The following is a 19,976-nucleotide window of genomic DNA, read 5'->3' on the forward strand; positions in this document are numbered from 1 at the left end:
TGTCACTTTTCTGATCACTATGAAACTTCTTATACATAATGTAAAGTAAGAAAGGAGATTAAGACACTACACATTTTCTGACCCTCAATGTTGGAAATTTGGTCACTAACTACTTTACTTTAATCTGTGTCTGGCGCGAAGGGCATTTACATCCTGGCAGGCCATTTAAAGCTTCAAGCCTCAAAGTTGCATAAAATAAAAGGATTATATTCTTATTCTTTAAATACCAATTCCTGTGTTAAATCAGTTTTTTAATATGAAATTTAAAGTATCAATAAATAATTCATACTTTAAACATATTTTCATAACTGATTATTAGTTATATCACATTAAAAGGTCAATTAAATATGAATGTCCTCCTTGTCAACACTAATATGAAATTTATTACAATTTCAATACACTCAACATGTTTCAAGAACCAAAATTCTCTTTTTCAGCGGCCAATATTATAAGAAATGTTTATTATAATAAGTTCTGAGACTTGTAATTTCATTCTGAAACCACTATTCTCCGCACATGTCTGGACACAGCTGCAACAATTTTGGTTCATAGCTTGTACATATTCTATCATTTGTTTTCCAAGCTCTCCGTGTTCCATACCTTCGCTCTGGGTACACTATCATAAGGCTTTTCTAAATCTAAAAATGTTGATCACCGTATCTCTTCCAAATTCCCAATGTTTTTCCATTAACTGCCTCATACTGAAGATGGGGTCTACAGTAGAAGTTGATGTTCCATTTCGAAAGCCGTATTGCTCATTGTATAAATATCCTTCCACCTTTCTTCTCACTCTCTTAGTATCCTTTCAAATTTTTTGGTACCTGAGATATGAATGTGATTCCTTGATAATTATCACATATTCTCTTGTCCCCCTTCTTAAATATAGGTATTATTACGCCTTTACTCCAGTCATTTGGTGCCGATTTTTCTTTCCAAATACTGTAGATCTAAATAGCCTATGTGGGCATTGTAGATAAAAACTGGTCCTGCTGCTTATATCATTTACATGCACAATTCATCCAGTCCTGCTGCTTGTAAAATAGACATTCTGATTAATGTCTTCTCACTTTTTTATGCTGTATTACTTGTTGGTTTTTTTTTTTTTTTGGCTTGTGAAATCCTACTTTCATCCATTTTCCTCAGTGCTGCAATTTTTTAATTGATCGTCCATTGAACTCTTACAACATTCTTTCAGTTCTGTGAAACATTACTTCTTGCTGGATCAAGGAGACTTCATCGTGCAGTTCATGGATAGCTGCGAGGGTGAACTCAGCAAAAACATTGATGATATTGTCCCGACACGTTTGGAGACATTGCTTGACTTGGCATTGCGTATGTCGGCCGCCAATACAGATCCATATAAGGATGATATGCGGATGGAGTTACTACCTTATGATCTTATCTTCCAGATGTTCAAGATTCTTAGTATAGAAACTCTTGAAGAAAATGGTATGTTTAGTGGTATAAATTTTGCTATGGTATAGTTCATATATAAGGACAAATCGAAAAGTCAACCAAAATATTACGGTGATTGAATAATGAGACATATATTGGAGGCAACAGGGTATACTTTGACCAGCCCAGCATTAACTTTCGGCTGCTCCGCAGCAGGACGCCGCTGTCAGCAGGCGAAGTGGCTAGTATGCTCAACACATCCATGCCATACAAGCAGCAAAATGTTAATAATTTTGTATGGAACAAGGAACGAACACCCATCAAGATCAATGGGGAAATGCAGCCGATGTATGGGGACAAGTGTGTCGCTTTGATTTCTGTGCTTTGGTGGTGATACGGGTTCACTAATTGCCAAGAAGACCCAAATAACCATCGGAGGTCATGCAGCCTCACACCTCGCTCATACTGGACAACATTACAGGGGTACAATGGTGAAAGCAGATCAGGTGTGCACCTTTAGGTCATTTCTAAGGAGCTTGGCATTTCTTATAGCAGTGTTTACAGTATTGTTCACAATTCCTTGGAGTACCACAAGGTTTCAATCAGTTGGTGCCTAAGCTGTTGGATGACCTGAACATGGCGAGATAATGATGTGGCTGCTACATTTGCATCATTACTACAAGGCGGGCGAATGGTTCCTGGATCTCATTGCCACCGGAGATGAAATGTGGGTATTTTCAGGCAGTAGAGCATGGTGTGGAAACCTTCTGGTTCACCTATCGCTAAGAAATTCTGCAGAACACCATCAGTTGGAAAGTGATGCTCACGGTCTTCTGGGATCGTTGAGGAGCAGTCCTGCTGGATTTAATGCCACAAGGTGACACCACCAACACAGACATCTGTTGTGGCAAACATCTGTGAGCTGCCATCTGGTAAAAGCACCATGTTATTCTCATGGACAGTGTGGTTCCCTTGGCCTCATATAGCAGACAGGATCACTGCCCGTCTGCAGTCGTTATTATTGGGGGGTATAGAACATGCACCGTGTAACCCAAACCTTGCTCCCAGTTATTACCATATCTTTGGTTTACTGAAGAAGTTCCTGGCAGGCCAGAGGTTCATTTCTAATGATGAAATGGAAGTTTGCCGTCGGACAGAGGTTCCACACTCAACCGGCCAAATTCTACAATGATGGTATCACCAAACTAGTTATGCAATGGAACAAATGCCTAAATTGTGGTGCTGACTTTGTGGAAAAATAGTCAAAGGTACTTAGAATGTTGCCTGTATTTTGGTTTCCTTGTATATTTATTATTGTAACTGAAAAAAGTAGCGGCAAAGACTTTTGGATTTGACCTTGTAGAATTTTTTTAGGAGATATGAGTGTGATTCTTCAATAATTATCACATATTCTCTTGTCCCCTTCTTAAATATAGGTATTATTACTCCTTTACCCCAGTCATTTGGTAATAAGGGGCTTCTGTGGCATTGTATAGAACTTTTATAATGTATCATGTATGTGCACTAATGCCTAGTCACTTGGATACTGCGATGATGGGCGGTTTGTAATCTTATTTGTGCTCAACATCTTTGGTCAAGGAGTTAAGTACAGGCAATGATTACGTGAATATATCCGTTTTTGTGTCCAATGTGATGACCATATGTTGTGTGTTGCATAGTGTATGATGTTGAAGGTAGGAAGAGGGTGAAAACCAGTGTCACCGCGTATTCTACTGCTTCACAACTAAGTATTTTCTACTTTTTCACCTTGTCTATACACTAAATTGCTTAAGGCAACTTATTGGTTAAAAGTGGTACATGTTTCATATATTATCAACATCTTCAGCCACATAACGCTGTTTAGATGAAACATTCATATATTGACAAAGTAAAACATTGATACATTCATATATTTAAAGATAAAAATTTCATTGTTCCGTATTGAAATTATTGATGTTAAAAATTAAATAACTGGAAAGGAGGTTCAACCTATTCAATACTCAAAAGAAAGAAACGTAGCAATCACATTTCTATTTAAATGGGACCGGTTTCGACCTTAGTCTAGGTCATCATCAGCCATAAAAAACATGTAAAATGTTTATGAATGTTGGAGGTCAGTTTCACGCTCTGTTAGGCACAAAGACACGACACCACATTCTGTCCTGCACAAAGTCACAACACTAACAATCAACATGCGAAGATCAAAAAGGCTTGAATTTGCAGACGAACAGATCTGTAGTAGAAAGCCGCCAGCTCCCAGTAACCAGCGCGGCACACTCAAGGTCACGCGCTGCGGCCAAACACCAAAGTAAAGTGGAGAACGTTTCGAAGGTCCAGAACCTGTCACGGCTGCGGGAAGCCAAGTAGGTATATAAAAATATACGACGCCTACTTGGCTTCCCGCAGCCGTGACAGGTTCTGGACCTTCGAAACGTTCTCCACTTTACTTTGGTGTTTGGCCGCAGCGCGTGACCTTGAGTGTGCCGCGCTGGTTACCGGGAGCTGGCGGCTTTCTACTACAGATCTGTTCGTCTGCGAATTCAAGCCTTTTTGATCTTCGCATGTTGATTGTTAGTGTTGTGACTTTGTGCAGGACAGAATGTGGTGTCGTGTCTTTGTGCCTAACAGAGCGTGAAACTGACCTCCAACATTCATAAACATTTTACATGTTTTTTATGGCTGATGATGACCTAGACTAAGGTCGAAACCGGTCCCATTTAAATAGAAATGTGATTGCTACGTTTCTTTCTTTTGAGTATTGAATAGGTTGAACCTCCTTTCCAGTTATTTAATTTTTAACACATTCATATATTGACAAAGTAAAACATTGATACATTCATATATTGACAAAGTAAAACATTGATACATTGTCAATATATGAATGTTTCATCTAAACAGCGTTATGTGGCTGAAGATGTTGATAATATACGAAACATGTACCACTTTTAACCAATAAGTTGCCTTAAGCAATTTAGTGTATTGACAAGGTGGAAAAGTAAAAAATAACTTAGTTGTGAATCTGTTTAAGTGCGATGTGGACCATGAAGCTGATTTTATGTTAGTCTACTGCTGTTGGATAACACCAAGGCATCTGCGTAGGTTTTATGTCTCTATCCAACAGACAAATCTCCATCAACTTTCACCCCTCATGAAAATTTTGAAGAGTTTTTGATTTTACTCTGGATTTTGGCACGCAGTCTAGTAACTGGGAATTGTATTCCATCACCTCTCATATCCTGGCAGCCAACATTATGAGGTTGAAATTTTTTCCATCAATGTAGTTTGAACTGCCTAATCACGGTGTCAGACCATGAAGATTTGATGCCTTAACCATCATGGCCACCAAGTGGGATATATTCATCATGTCTGAAACAGTGTTTCAAAACATCAGGCTTATAAGGAATTTTTATTTACAGTCCCGAAAAATCGTGCCCTCGTCCTGATGTGGTACAGATCTTTCAAGGCACACACCACCTATGGAGGTGAGCTACATCTGCAGTTTAAAAAAAAAAACACACATATACCAGCCCTTCTACCACTCTTAAATTTCTGGCAGTTTGGCGAATCAAACCCAGGCCACCGAGGATGGCAACTAATAGCGCTAACTGTTATGCTATGGAGACAGATTTATTTTAACTAACATACACACACATACATAGAAAAGACAACCTGGTGGTTACATCGTTAGGGCGTCAAGTTTGCATGGTCTGACACCGTGGTTAGTCTGTTTGAGTCCCGTTATTGATGATTTCACCATCAGAATGTTGACCGGTATGGTAGGAGTGGTGGTGGTATGCAATTTCTAATCATTAGATTGCGTGTCAAAAGCCTGAATTTGATTCTAAAAAAGCCTCTCCGCATTCTTCATAAGGAGTGAAGGCATATGACGCTGTTGATGGTGATTCGTCCACTGGACGGGGAGACATTAAGCCTTGAGCAGACCCCATGGTGCTATTCAACAAGAGTAGGCTATGTGCCGGTCCCTGGTTTCACCCTCTCCCTTCCTAGTGTCATGTGTCATGTCATTCATTTAATCTCATTAACTTCTCTGATGAGAGGTTGACATCAGGAAGGGCTTTCGGTCGTGAAAACTTGTTACGAAGATTCACATCACTTCATACCTACCCCGTAGAGGAACGGGGTAAGGGTAGGAGAGAGGGAGAAACACCCTCGTCTTTCTTAATAATTGTTATGCCTTTCTGTGTTTAGTCTGCAAGCCTCTGTGAATTTATATACTATATGCGTCCATAGTCCTCTATTTGTAATTAGCAAAGCGGCCTCTTTTAGTTACATACCTCTTTAAATAAATAGAGACATACAGAATTCTAACCATTGTCATCTTGTTCTCCCTCTACTTCTCTTACCCTCCATGACAGTCCATTATTCTCCTAGGTAACCCACTCTCCTCCATTTGCCTCACATGATCCCACCACTGAAGATGGTTTATGCATTCCACTTCATCCATCCACTTCATTCCTAACTTAGCCTTTATCCCATGCCATTGTTCCCACTTTTTTATACCAGCAATCATTCTTGCAACTTTCATGTCTGTTACTTCTAACTTATGAATAAGATATCCTGAGTCCACCCAGTTTTTACTCTCATACAGCAATGCTGGGCTGAAAAGACACATTTGGAGTCAGTTTTGTCTGGGACCTGTCTTCTTTCTTACAGTTGATCGCAACTGTGAGTTCGCTGCATTATCTTTGCTGCACCTTGATTCAATCTCACTCACTATACTACCTCACTCACTCACTCACTCACTCACTCACTCACTCTCCTGGTGCTACAGCCCATGAAGGACCCTGGCCTCTTCAATAGCTTTCGCCCACTCCTTTCGGTCCGGAGCTCTCCTTCTCCAGCCCTGGATCCCTATCAACCCCAAATCTCTCGAGACGTTGTCTAGCCATCTTGTCCTTGGTCTCCCCGGTCTTCGTTGGCCGCCAGGATGTTGGTCAAGGATCATCTTCATTGCCCGGTCCTGGTCCATCCTTACGATGTGTCTGAGATACCGAAGTCTCCTCTTTTTAGCCTCTGCGACTATCTCGAGGTCACCGTACAGGGCATAGACTTCTTCAATGGTCCTGATGCGCCTCTCTCCTTGATCGCGAACCACGCTGAAATTCCTCAAGATCTTTCTCTCCCACACCCATAGAAAGTTCTTGTCGCACTCATTTAGTGTCCACGTCTCGCATGCATACAGTACAACTGGACGGATTATAACCCAGTACATGGCGAGTTGCAGCGTTGCAGTCTTCAGTTACTTCTGGAAGGCGAAGTAACACCTGTTCCCAGCTGCCACCCTAGCCTTTATCTCTTCACTGACCTTGTTGTCCCAGGTGCTTAAACTGCATTACTCTCTCGTAGGTGTTTCCTGCATATTCCAGTCCTCTCACGCCGTGAAATCCTGTTTTGTCTCGGGTGTTCACCATGTACAGTAAAACCTCGTTAATTCGAAGTCGTTGGGACTCAAAAATTGGACTTCGAATTACGTGATTTCGAATTAACCGCCAATTCGCAATTCAGAAGTACCAACTCTTGCTGCGTTACAAATTTTTCTAAGGCCCGTTACTGCATGCAGTTAACCTTGATTCACAGTTTATACCTTTCAAATGCCATGAAAAAAGAACTTTCCAAAATGTATCCAAGAATGTACATCTACAGTATTCAAATAATGCACTCGGATATCTCACTGGCAAACATAACCTCACGCAATGAAAGAAAGAAAAAAAAGCCTGATTCAAAGACGAGGAGAAATCTATGCTGGCTCCCATGTGCAAGTGCTTTATTAATTGGATTACTATACTGTATGCATTTTAGATGCCTTGTATTTCCACAGAAAGTACCCGATGCCCTTAAAATCAAACTTTCCTATGACTCTATCCTTGTATGATTTCCCGCCATGGCACTTCTCTCGTACTTCACAAATGTAAACACTTGCCGCGTCACAAAGTATTCTAATACCCATTAATACATGTAATCACCTCGATTCACAGTTTAAGCCTTTCAAATGCCATGAAAAAAAACATTTCGAAATGTATCAAAAAAGGTGCATCTACAATCTTTAAATAAAGCACTTGGATAAATCACTGACAAACATAACCTCACGCAATGAAATAAAAAAAATCACACAATTCAAAGACGAGGATAAATTATGCCGGTTCCACTGTGCAAATACATTATTTTTTGGAGTTCTGTACTGTTTGCATTTTTAGATAATTTGTACTGGCATGGAAAGTGCCCGATGCCCTTAAAACATTGTGGCTTATCGAACTTTCCTATGATGAGGGGATAAAGTTTCTCGCTTCCATGTGCATTGCAACCCACTACTATGACCTTCACCCCTACCCTTGTATGATTCTCCGGCTGGCACTTTCTCCTTTAAAACCATAAGACCGTTTGGGCTCGCATTAAAATAAAGCAATGAAGTTTCACCGGCAATGACAATATTGTTCGGTGCCTACGAATTTATTATATGGGCCACGTTTTTTCGCCAACTGTCGGCATCGCCAGTGTTCGCGGATTCTGTTTTTCCATACACTGCCTGTTGCGTGATATTACGGCATTCCTTAAAAGGTTTAATACAAAATAATTCCGATTTCATTCAACTTAGCAATCATGAAGCGCACTGTAGACCCACCGAAGTGAGTTGAAGTGCGGAAAGCTACCCCTCCGCGTTTCGCAACGCGCGTTCTATTATGACGCGGAGCGGATAAATTTCGAGTTGAAATTACTCTGTAACATACTATTGTTTCAAAATGTAAAGGCAGTTTTGAATTAAAAGTCTGAATTTCGGTAATGGGGCCGACATTGTACTTCGAATTACGAATTATCCGTATTTCGAATTAAACAATTTAAATAACATGCAAAACTGTATCTCATGTTTCCGGGAACGAGAGCTTCTTAGAATTAGGTGGGATTTTGAATTAACCGATTTCGAATTATCAAGGTTCTACTGTACTTGGTTTTGACCTTGTTGATCTGTAAGCCCAGATGTTGTGATCACTCGCTCATGTGCTCCAGAGCTTCCGTCAGGTAGTTTGCACTTCTTCCGAATAGGACAACATCATCCGCGTAGGCCAGGTACTGGAGCGTTCTGTTGCAAGTGGTACCCCCTGGGTTCAGAGGTATTTGATGCATAACATCCTCCAGACAGAGGTTAAACAGAGTGGTTGACAATGCGTTACCTTGCCTCAACCCTCTCTGCACTTCGAACTCCCTGGAGAGCTGGCCCTGGATCTTCACTTTGGCTCTGGTAGTCTCACAGTCATCAGGACAAGGTGGGTGATCTTCATCAGCACCTGCATCTCTTCCAAAACCTGTCGCAGCCTTGACCTGTCCACACTATCGTAAGCCTCCTTGTAGTCAACGTAGAGCTAGTGAATGTTGATGTTGTACTCATAACACTTTTCAAGGATGAGCCGCAGGGTTAGCATGTAGTCTGTTGTTGATCTGTTGTGCCGCAACCCACACTGGTGGTCTCCTAGCTGTCTCTCTGCAAAGGGCTCGAGGTTCCTAGCCAGCATGTTCGAAAAAATCTTTTAGGCCACACTGAGAAGAGAGATTCCTCGGTAGTTGCTACACACTGTCTTGTCACCCTTCTTGTAGATGGGACAGATGAGGGCCGAGCTACATTCCCTTGACATCTCTTCACTTTCCCATATAGATCGGATCAGGGCGTGCATATTATCTACAAGCTCTTCTCCTCCATACTTGAACAGTTCTGCTGGTAGGCCATTTTCTCCTGGTGCTCTGTTATTGCGCATGAGGTCTATCGCCTCCTTCACCTTATTCCTCGTCACTTCGGGGACTGGCTCGTGCTCATTGTCAGTAGGTGGGTGGTCAGCTGTCACCTAGTCAGGCACCCTTGCTTCTGCCTCCTCGGTGTTTAGGAGCTCTTCGAAGTGCTCTACCCATCGTGACAAGATATTCTCCTCTCTCCAACCAAAAGTCCCTTCTTGTCCTTGCAGTATGAGGTTCTGGGCTCAAACCCATTCTTGATTTCCCTTGTTCCCTGGAACATGGCGCGAACCTCCCTCTTATTATACAGCTCCTCGATGGCTTCAAGCTGCTCTTTCTCTCTCTGTCTTTCCTTCCTCCGGAGCACCCTCTTTGCTTCTACTCTCGCCATATGGTAGTCTTCATCTGTTGACCTTGTCGGTCTTTGTAAGGTCTTGTCCCTTGCTTTGGTCCTCCTGTACCATACCCAAGGGTAAATACCCTCTAGGACGATGCCTCCATTCCTGTATGAACTTCCGACTAACTCAGGGTTGGGCAGAGAGTGGGTTGGTTGTCGATTGGGTCAGGATAAAGATGGGGTAAGATGAATTTATTTATAAATATCCCCAAATCATTCTACTTAAAAATTAATAAAATCAAATAATAAAATAGCATTATAAAATTTCAAAATAAAAGAAATATCTGAACATTTACAATGTCAATTATTTAAAGAAACAAAATTGAAATGAAGTATCAAGCACAACATTGAATACTTGTATACTTTCAAAACTGATCTTCTTCTTACTTGTCCATAGTTCATGGGATATATGATACGTGTACGCATACACTGCTATGTAGTTATTTCGCATGGAGTCACACTCTAACTCATCACAACGATACGGTTATGAATTTAATTTAAATTGAGAGTCGCCAAAAACTCTAATGTTAAAGAAACTTACAATAAAAAGAAAAGTTACGATGAAAAAGAAAAACTAAGACGCTATGGGACATGATATGAACTATGTAAAATACTAGTGGCATTTCCTAAGCTACAAATCAAATAAGCGACACTAAACACATCTAATTACATCGGATAAAGAGAAAAAGTCTTACGTGCTACACAGATTCTACGTGAATCGCGGTTCACCACAAAGGATCTAGTCAGAACTAGATTGACCATCAATAAAATTCAGCACTCGGGCTGTTCCTCATTAAAACGACGAGACAAGGTATTCAAACAACGAGAAACAATATACAACATCGTCCTGAAAGGGAAAAACATATAAATAGCCACTAATATCATGTAGAAAGCAATTGGCAACATTGCCTCCTTCTGCTGCATTTGAGCGCTCAACAGCGCGATCATCCGTCATGTATTTCAGGGTAGGCTGCGAGCTGAAAGGAAATGTTGAACTCAACACTGTACTAAAGTATGGATTCTGTCTCCCAAGATTGTCACAAGGAAATACCATCTCATTCGCGCTGTCTAATACAAACACGGCCAATATATCAGCTTGCAATGAGATAACGTCTTTCGTTGGCTATACGGAAAGTCACGTATAATCATTCGTTCCTAGCATGCTTTTACCATTTAACACACATCAGACTCATTAGTCTGGAATTAATTCCGTCAATTCTGATAACAATATACTCTCAGAAGACAATTGGCAGGTACATATGCACTGCACATTATTCTCTCTCATATCAGGCATGCAATCGGCCTGCATAAACACTTTATCATTCCGCATGCAATCTTATTTCTCATATCTCTTATGAATCACATTGGCCTTCTACATTATGAGATCCGGTTCGTTTCCTGTGCAAATCATTGGGCAAAAACAGATTCCAACCTAAATTCGAAAGATCCTATTCTTTCACCGTTGTTATGCAGCTCCTTCAGACAGCTTCTGAAATACCATGCGTCATGCAATTAGCTATACCTGTCTCCCTGAATAACCAAAATAAAATGACGTATTAAGTATATAACTTTAATCTTGGATGAACTTGTCAATCTAATTCTCCTAGCATTTATATATAAGGAAAACTCAGAATATGCATAACTGAACAACAAACTAATCCTAACAAATCCCTCATTATCCCAACTATCTAGTCATAAATCAGAATGAAAATGAAAAGTACATGCATTATTCTCTTATCCGTATATACAACAATATCAAAATGAATCAAACACATGCCGTCAGGCTTACTTTACATGAAATAAAAACCCTATCTAAACTGCCTTAGTACTTTAGCATAATTCATATAACATTCCATAATTAACACATGCGTCTTATCTTAAATTTGTGGCGACTCCCGGGATACATGGTAGCAACTCACATCCCTGCTATATATAGGGATCTACTCCATGTCGATCACAGCTTCAACACGTGGAAATGCACTTCCTTCTTCCATAAGCGAAGCCATCTTCTTGCTGAAAAGTTATTTACACTGGAACAGTTATATCTTTCAGCTGCACGACTGAAACACTTGTTTGAAATTGTATACTGTTACTGGTATAACGCTTCAATATCCGCGATCACGATAACACTTCTACGCTGTCCAAGCAGCCCGATCAGAATACACTTCTGCACTATCCAAGCTATTCGATCATAATACACTTCTGCACTATCCAAGCTCTTCGATCAGAATGACGCTCTCCAGAGCTCGGGTACTGAGGAAGCTTCGGTAACGCTGTTTCAACTCTGGGGTTCCCGGTTGTCTAAACAAACCACCGATCAGAAAGCTTGCTATGTATGATGACACAATATTAATTATAATACATTTATGAAACACAGTTCAAACAATAGCAAATCTCTTCCTCTAATTATTATGTCGTATTTCTGATTATATTTTGCTTCTAGACCTATGGAAAACCGATGAATGACAGAAATTAACTCAAGCAACTATACACGTTGGTCAACCTGGGAATTAAGACTTGGCACGATGTAGACTCCATACTTGCCAAATCCTCACGTTCTCATTGGCCGAAATATTGCTTGGTCATCACCTTGTACACGTGCCGATCCTTCCCAACGCTTGGTTACGCTAAGCTACTGTATTCTCACGGTCACAAGGAAGTGTTAGGCAATATCCAGCGACTTGATGTCTCGATCGACTTCCCGTCTCAGCTATCTTGGGATTCAATACTTTAACATTTCTAACTGTAATTTATATGAATAAAATTTATATATATTTTGTCAAATAATACTCTGAATATTTCTTATGAGCCGGCAGGATACGGCTCATTCCCTGTATGGCCTCTTCGCATTCCGCATTGAACTACTCGGGTCTTACGCTTGGTTCTTGGAACTGTACAGATTTTGTCGCTGCATATGTGATGGCGTCCTGCATAGTTCTCCATAGATTTTCTACAGCGGTGCCTTCTTGCTTCTCCCTCTGGTCTCAGACCATCTCCCTGTACTCATCCTTGATGGCGGCGTTATTCTTTAAGGCTCCGACATCGAACCTCCTCGTCTTTTGGACGTGAATTTTCCTGATGTTGGCTGTGCATTGTCTGTATTTTATGACAACCAGATAGTGATCCGAGTTGATGTCCGCACCTCTCCTTGTCCTCACATCCATAACATATGATCCATGCCTCCGGTCGATGAGGACGTGGTCGATTTGGTTCTGTGTCTTGCCGTCAGGGGACTTCCATGTTACCGTATGGATCCACTTCCACGGAAAGTAAGTGCTGCTAATGCTCATCTGATGGTCGATGGCAAAGTCCACTAGTCTGGGCCCGTTGTCATTGCTCTCTGGGTATGTGCTGTCTTGTCCAATCGCTGGTCTGAACACCTCCTCCCTCCCCACCTTAGCATTCATGTCACCGAGGATGATCTTGTCGTCACGACGTGGAGCAGCAGAGTACTCTTGGTCAAGGAGAGGATAGAAGGTGTCCTTTTCTTCCTCAGAGGCATCTTCAGTCGGTGCATGTGCGCTGAACACTGTCACATCAAACAGGGAGAACTTCAGTCTCAATGAGCATGATCTCTCATTCGCGGGCTTGAACTCTTGTCCAATCACTGGTCTGAATACCTCCTCCCTCCCCACCTTAGCATTCATGTCACCAAGGATGATCTTGGCATCATGACACAGAGCAGCAGAGTACTCTTGGTCAAGCAGAGCAATGAAGGCGTCCTTTTTTTTCCTCAGAGGCATCTTCAGTTGGTGCATGTCCGCCTCTGTAGCATAACGGTTAGTGTGATTAGCTGCCGTCCTCGGGGGCCCGGGTTCGATTCCCGGTACTGCCAGGAATTTAAGAATGGCAGGAGGGCTGGTATGTGATTGAAATGGTACATGCAGCTCACCTCCAATGGGGGTGTGCCTGAAAAGAGCTGCATCGCCTCGGGATGAGGACACGAGTTTACTTTTACTTTAGTTGGTGCATGTGCGCTGAACACTGTCACATTGAAGAGGGAGAACTTGTCTCAATGAGCACGATCTCTCATTTGCGGGCTTGAACTCCAACACTGCCGGCTTGAGTCTCCTGGTTACCATGAATCCCGTACCAAGCTGGCTCCTCACTCCTCCACTGTAGAAGATGGTATAATCTCGTGAGTCCATGATGTCAGCGCCCTTCCATTGGACTTCCTGCAAGGCGGCCACAGAGATGTTGTAACTTTTGAGGACTCCCTTCAGATTGGTGAAAGCTCCTGCTCTGAGGAGACTCCGGACATTCCATGTGGCAAACACAACATCTCGTTTTCCTTTTCTATGCTTGGTCGTCATCATTAAATCCATCCGACTTTTGCTATTATTTTGTCTCATAACAAGGGATTTTTACATGACTAGGTCCTTGGCCCAGCGCATAACCTTCTGGGGTTGCTGCCCCCTTTCAGTCCTCAGGATGGCTCTCCTTTCTGTCTGGGTGGCCCCATAGCCTTTGGGAATCCCTCCTTTGATGACTTCAACAAAGTTCACTAGATCCCTGTTAGCCGTCACCTTTCAGGGTTCCTGCAGGGCCTTCACAGCTACCGTAGCGGTCCCAGGGCACACGAGGTCCCCGCTGTACTTCACCCCTGCAGGCCATCCCCTACTTCATGCCGTTGCCCGTCTCCCACCACGGGGAGTTGTGGGAGACCACTATACTACCATCCTGGGATAATATACATCCTAAATACACTTGAAATGATCTACCTTTTTGAGTTTTGTATTACCAACCTGATATTCATTTTTCTTACATTTTTCTTCCTCACTGACATCCCTTTAAACTGGGAAATGCTAATTTTTATATCATAATCATAGGACCTATTTTCAAGTTCAAAGACATTAGATTACAGGCTCTCAGCACAGTCTGCCATTAAGACCAAGTTTTCAGACTGCTTATTACATTTCCACCTAACTGAATGTCTCCCTGTAACTTTATACCTTTCAGCAGATGGCCCATGTAAACTGTGATGAAGAAAGGTGAAAGATTACAGTCTTGTCTAACCCCTGTAAGTACCTTGAAGCAAGAACTCGTTTCACTACCACTTCTCACTGTAGTCCAATTGTCAACATATATGCCTTCGATTGCTTTTAATAATGTACACCTAATCCCATAATCCCTTAGCATGGCTAACATTTTTCCCCTTGGAACTCTGACATGTGCCTTCTCAAGATCTATGAAGCTTAAACACAACTGTCTATTTTTCTCATAGCATTTTTCATTTACCCAGTACTGTGCATACTGAAAATCTGATCCTAACAGCCCCTCTTTGGTCAGAAACCACACTGGTTTTAATTCTATTTACTCTTAACCATCGATCACACCCTCCCTTCTAGAATGCCAGTGAACATCCTGCCAGATATACTGACTAATGAAATTCCTTGATAGTTGTTGCACCGAGCTCGATAGCTGCAGTCGCTTAAGTGCGGCCAGTATCCAGTAATTTGCATACAAATTTGTATTTTTTATTTTTCTATTCCACCTTTTCAATACAATTGATTTTGTGTTGGTAGAAGTTCACATTGCTACAACACTACATTAAAAGGGACATGTTTCACTTGTTTTCAAGCATCCTCAGCCTTTGTAATTTATCTCAAGGTTAAGACCTGTCATTGTTAATTTGTATTAATTATGATTCTAAAAACTAAGTGGTAAAATACATAAACATAGGCATTTGTAAACACAATGGACAGCTTAACAATTTAAGTGACAGTGCTAAAATTGGGATATTCGTTAATTCTAATAACATTGACGTCCAAAACACAGTAATATATTTACAATAACTAACGAGATTTGGCTAAAATTCTCAAGTTCTTTGTTTTTTTGACTTATTGTATTAAAATTTGAGTCGTAAATTCCATTAAAACTCAATAGATTCTAAAGGTTAAAATCTTAAATGCATTGGAAATATTCTACTTCATGTGTTAATTTGAGGCATGCTTCTGTAATATATTAGTTGTAGAAGGTGTAAAATCTGCTCGTCAAATCAAGACTAGTTCGAGGAAACGACTAATAGTTGCATTTCACCTTCTTCAACTAATAGATTACAGAAGCATACCTCAAATCAACACATGAAGCAGAATATTTCCAATGCATTTAAGATTTTAAGCTTTAGAAACTATTGAGTTTTAATGGAATTTATGACTCAAATTTTAATACAATAAGTCAAAGAACAAAGAACTTGAGAATTTTAGCCAAATCTCGTTATTGTAAATATATTACTGTGTTTTGGACGTCAGTGTTATTAGAATTAACGAATACCCCAATTTTAGACTGTCATTTAAATTGTTAAACTGTCCATTGTGTTTACAAATGCGTATGTTTATGTATTTTACTACTTAGTTTTTAGAATCATAATTAAGTACAAATTAGTCATAAGCAAATTAACAATGACAGATCTTAACGTTGAGATAAATTACAAAGGCTGAAGATGCTTGAAACCAAGCGAAACATGTCCCTTTTAATGTAGTGTTGTAGCAATGTGAACTTCTAACAACACAAAATCAATTGTATTGAAAAGGTGGAATAGAAAAATAAAAAAATACAAATTTGTATGCAAATTATAGCAAATTTCAATAAGTGTCTAAACATGAGATTAGTTACATGTAACAGTATCCAGTATTCGGGAGATAGTGGATTTGAACCCCACTGTTGGCAGACCTGAAGGTCGTTTCCCATTTTCACACAAGGCAAATGCTGTGGCTGTACCTTAATTAAAAAGGGCAAGGCCGCTTCCTTCCCACTTCTAGCTCTTTTCTGTCCCATCGTCACCATAAGACCTATCTGTGTCAGTGCGACATAAAGCACCTTGAAAAAAATTTTTTTTTTAAATAAATAAAAATCAGTTAATCAGAAGAAATTCTATGACCAACAGGAGGGTCTGATGCCAAAGTAAACCAACTACAGAATTTGAATTTATTTGTTCCTTTTAGAAATACAGCATAACAAAAGAAATGGTGCCCAGGCGTCTTTGCAAACTTAAAGGTAACTAGAATAATGTACAGACTTTGTATGAATATAGAAAACTTTTCAATTATATATTGGTTTCATTCTTCAAAATGAATTTAAATGATGATACTGAAAAATGTGAAATATATAGTTAGTATATACCAAGTTTGCTTTTGGGAAGGTGGGGCATTGTGGATTGGATCCACTGATTGTTTTTTTAATAGTGCTATTTGCTTTAAGTCCCACTAACCACTTTTTCGGTCTTCAGAGACGCCGAGGTGCCAGAATTTAGTCCTGCAGGAGTTCTTTTACGTTGCAGTAAATCTACAGACACGAGGCTGACGTATTTGAGCATCTTCAAATACCACCGTCTGAGCCAGGATCGAACCTGCCAAGTTGGGGTCAGAAAGCCAGCGCCTCAACCGCCTGAGCCACTCAGCCCGGCACTGATTGTTTTAAGTTCATACTCATTGTTCATTGTTATCTTTTTGAATTCTAGTCAGTGGATTGATTCTAGAATTATTTTTAACTTTTAATATTGTGAGTTGGATCTGCTGATTCATTCCTCATCATAAAGTTTTGAATTCTGGTCGAAGGATAAATTTTAGAATTTTAAATTGTCATATTTTGTTTCATTTCGTACTATGTTAGGCCCTTTTAAACAACAAGCATAATCATGATCATCATCATCATCATCATCATCATCATCATCATCATCATCTTTTCTCTCTTCAATTTTGCCACTGAATGGCAACAGTGTGTTCTCTTCAATCCTGACATTTTGTAGGAAGTGGAGTGGTCATTGTGCTATCATAGATCATTTTTCTCTAAAATTTCCAGTCACTGAGTTATTTTATTCGATCATCGGATTGTTCTGCCATATGTTGTGGTAATCTCTCCGGGTCCATGGCTAAGTGGTTAGTGTGCTGGCCTTTGTTCACAAGGGCCCCGGGTTGGATTCCCGGGAGGGTCAGGAATTTTAATCATAATTGGGTAATTCCCCTGGCACGGGGACTGGGTGTATGTTGCAGTCTTCATTATTTCATCCTCATCACGATGCGCAGGTCGCCTACGGACGCCAAATCAAAAGACCTGCACCAGGCCTCTCCGGAGGCCACACGGCATTTCATTTCGTTACTGGTAATCTGGCTAATCCACCTTGTTGGGACACTTCCTTCTGAATGATCAACTTCTCCATATTTTCTGGTTCTCTTCTTGTTGCATGGCCAAAGTGATGGAGCTGAACCTGGCCTGAGATTCTCCTTTCAGTTTTAAGCACTTCAGTTGCATCCATATTGTTCATCTCCCTCTTTCTCCACAACTCACATCCATACATTAGTATGGGAAATACTCAATTGTTTACCAGTCTTATTTTCAGGTTCTTGGAAATCTGTTGGTCCTTCCACAGTCTTGTTGTTTCATTGTCACTTTAGTCAGATTACATTTTCGTTTTATCTCTTCTCCTGATATCCCTGAATTTATCAGAGATCCAAGCTTCCTAAAAATGAGGTATCTACTGTGCGACAGAAGCCTCAGCTTGGAGACACATCACAACTTGGTGTGATGCTGTGTGTATTCAGTGCTTCTGTACGGCGCTGAAACATGGACTCGGAAATGTAACACTGTTGGAAGAATAAATGCCTTGGAAATGTGAGTTTTCTGAAAGATGTTACGGATCTCGTGGACTGACCACGTCTTCAGTACTGTCGTACTCGGGTGCATGAGGAGAGAATGATTGTCGTTGTGTACAATCAAGAAAAGAAAATCAGCCTACCTTGGGTATATTATGAGGAATGAAAAGTAAAATTGGACAAAGAGGTCGCGTGTGAAGGAAATACTCTTGGCTGAGGAACTTACAAGACTGGACAGAATTCGATTTTAGTCGAATGATGAGGGCAGCCAAACATCGTGCAGACTACGCTGTGATTGTGGCCAACCTTCAGTAATCATTGACAACTTCAAATCTATCCATCCACTTTATTTCTGGACGGTTGTTATTTTGCCTGCAAACTATCATTTTTAGTTTTCAAAGTGTTCAGTTCTAAACAGAGTTCTTAGCTATACATTGCTTATTCTAAGATCCTGCACTTTCTACATATTGGCTGTTGATTGCATAGTAATTATCTGTGGGACTATGTATTATACTTTTGAGGAATTTTGAGGTTACTTTGTGAGATTGGTAATTTCTGTCTTCAGTGTATGTGATTCCTAGAAAGACTTGTGCCATAGTAGCCATTACAGAATACTTCTATGACTCAAAGCGAAATAGCTACTAAATTTTGTGTCCATATTGGCTTTTCCCATTGTAAATATGTTTATGATCTACTTTCACTTATAAGAACTTGGTTAATTTGAACAGTTTTAAATTCAAATTTTTAAATAATTCAAACCTTTCTTGAGAGTTCACAACATACCTTTAGAGCACAATGTTAACACATTGGAGACGCCACTTGTAGAAACTACGGGCATGCTATTTCATTGCTGCTGACAGAGCTCGGAGAATCTACGGGCACGTTTTCACTGTAGCTAAAAAAAAGAAATAGCTGCCATTACAGCGAGCTGTAACTTCACTAGGATACTGTTGAATGCTTCTATAAGCATAACATGTACAGTACTAGTTATGAGCATAGGTTGGGAGCTCTTCTTTGAAGGCATTGATAACACAGCCACGTTCTTACATAACCTGGGCTGAGTCATCGTTGACTCTCAGCTGGAAATGGGCAGGAAAGTACATACGGTACATGCGGACAGGAAGAGTTGTGTGTTCGAGAGGCAGGCTTGTTTGTGTAATTTTTGTTAATATTTAGCATGTCTAATTCAAGTGTACGAAATTTTGCAACAAATCCATAATGGATGTTCTTATGGAAGACATGACTTCTGAAAATGAGGATGAGGATAACAATTGAACACTAAGTAAACATGATGATTCTGGCACTTCAGGCAAGTAAATGTAGGTAATGAGCTAATTTCAAATTGGTATGAAGCATAACATAGTTTTATACCGCTTCCTGAAGTTGGTTCTGTAATACTATTTTATACCGCTTCCTAAAAATGTGGGTGTTTCCCGTGTACAGATGACAACCTGCAGTCCGGTATTCGGGGGACAGTAGGTTCGAACCCCACTGTCGGCAGCCCTGAAAATGGTTTCCGTGGTTTCCCATTTTCACACCAGGCAAATGCTGGGGCTGTACCTTAATTAAGGCCACGGCCGCTTCCTTCCCACTCCTAGCCCTTCCCTGTCCCATCGTCGCCATAAGACCTATCTGTGTCGGTGCGACGTTAAACAATTAGCGACAACCTGCAGCAATTCAACACAACCCCATCATCAAACAACAAACAGTGGGAAAGCAAATTCCTGGTTGTAAACAAGGATACCGGTGCCAATTGACCAATTATGTTAGAATCGGTATTAGTGTGTTTCAGTAGATGTGTCCACAATACTGGGCAGATTTTGAAATATTAACCAAGCTGGCATCCATAGCTG

General features: G+C 40.6%; 1 protein-coding gene across 1 annotated transcript in view; it reads left to right on the forward strand.

Moving 5' to 3' along the window:
* Positions 1 to 19,976, forward strand: part of LOC136867464 (gamma-tubulin complex component 2) — a 165,707-nt gene that overhangs the window by 85,309 nt on the left and 60,422 nt on the right. The window contains exon 10 of the mRNA XM_067144671.2: positions 1,196 to 1,449. Within this exon, the coding sequence (XP_067000772.2) occupies positions 1,196 to 1,449 (254 nt within the window). The remainder of the gene's footprint in view (positions 1 to 1,195; positions 1,450 to 19,976) is intronic.

The sequence above is a fragment of the Anabrus simplex genome, chromosome 3 (assembly GCF_040414725.1).
Source record: "Anabrus simplex isolate iqAnaSimp1 chromosome 3, ASM4041472v1, whole genome shotgun sequence".
Taxonomy (NCBI): Eukaryota; Metazoa; Arthropoda; class Insecta; order Orthoptera; family Tettigoniidae; genus Anabrus; species Anabrus simplex.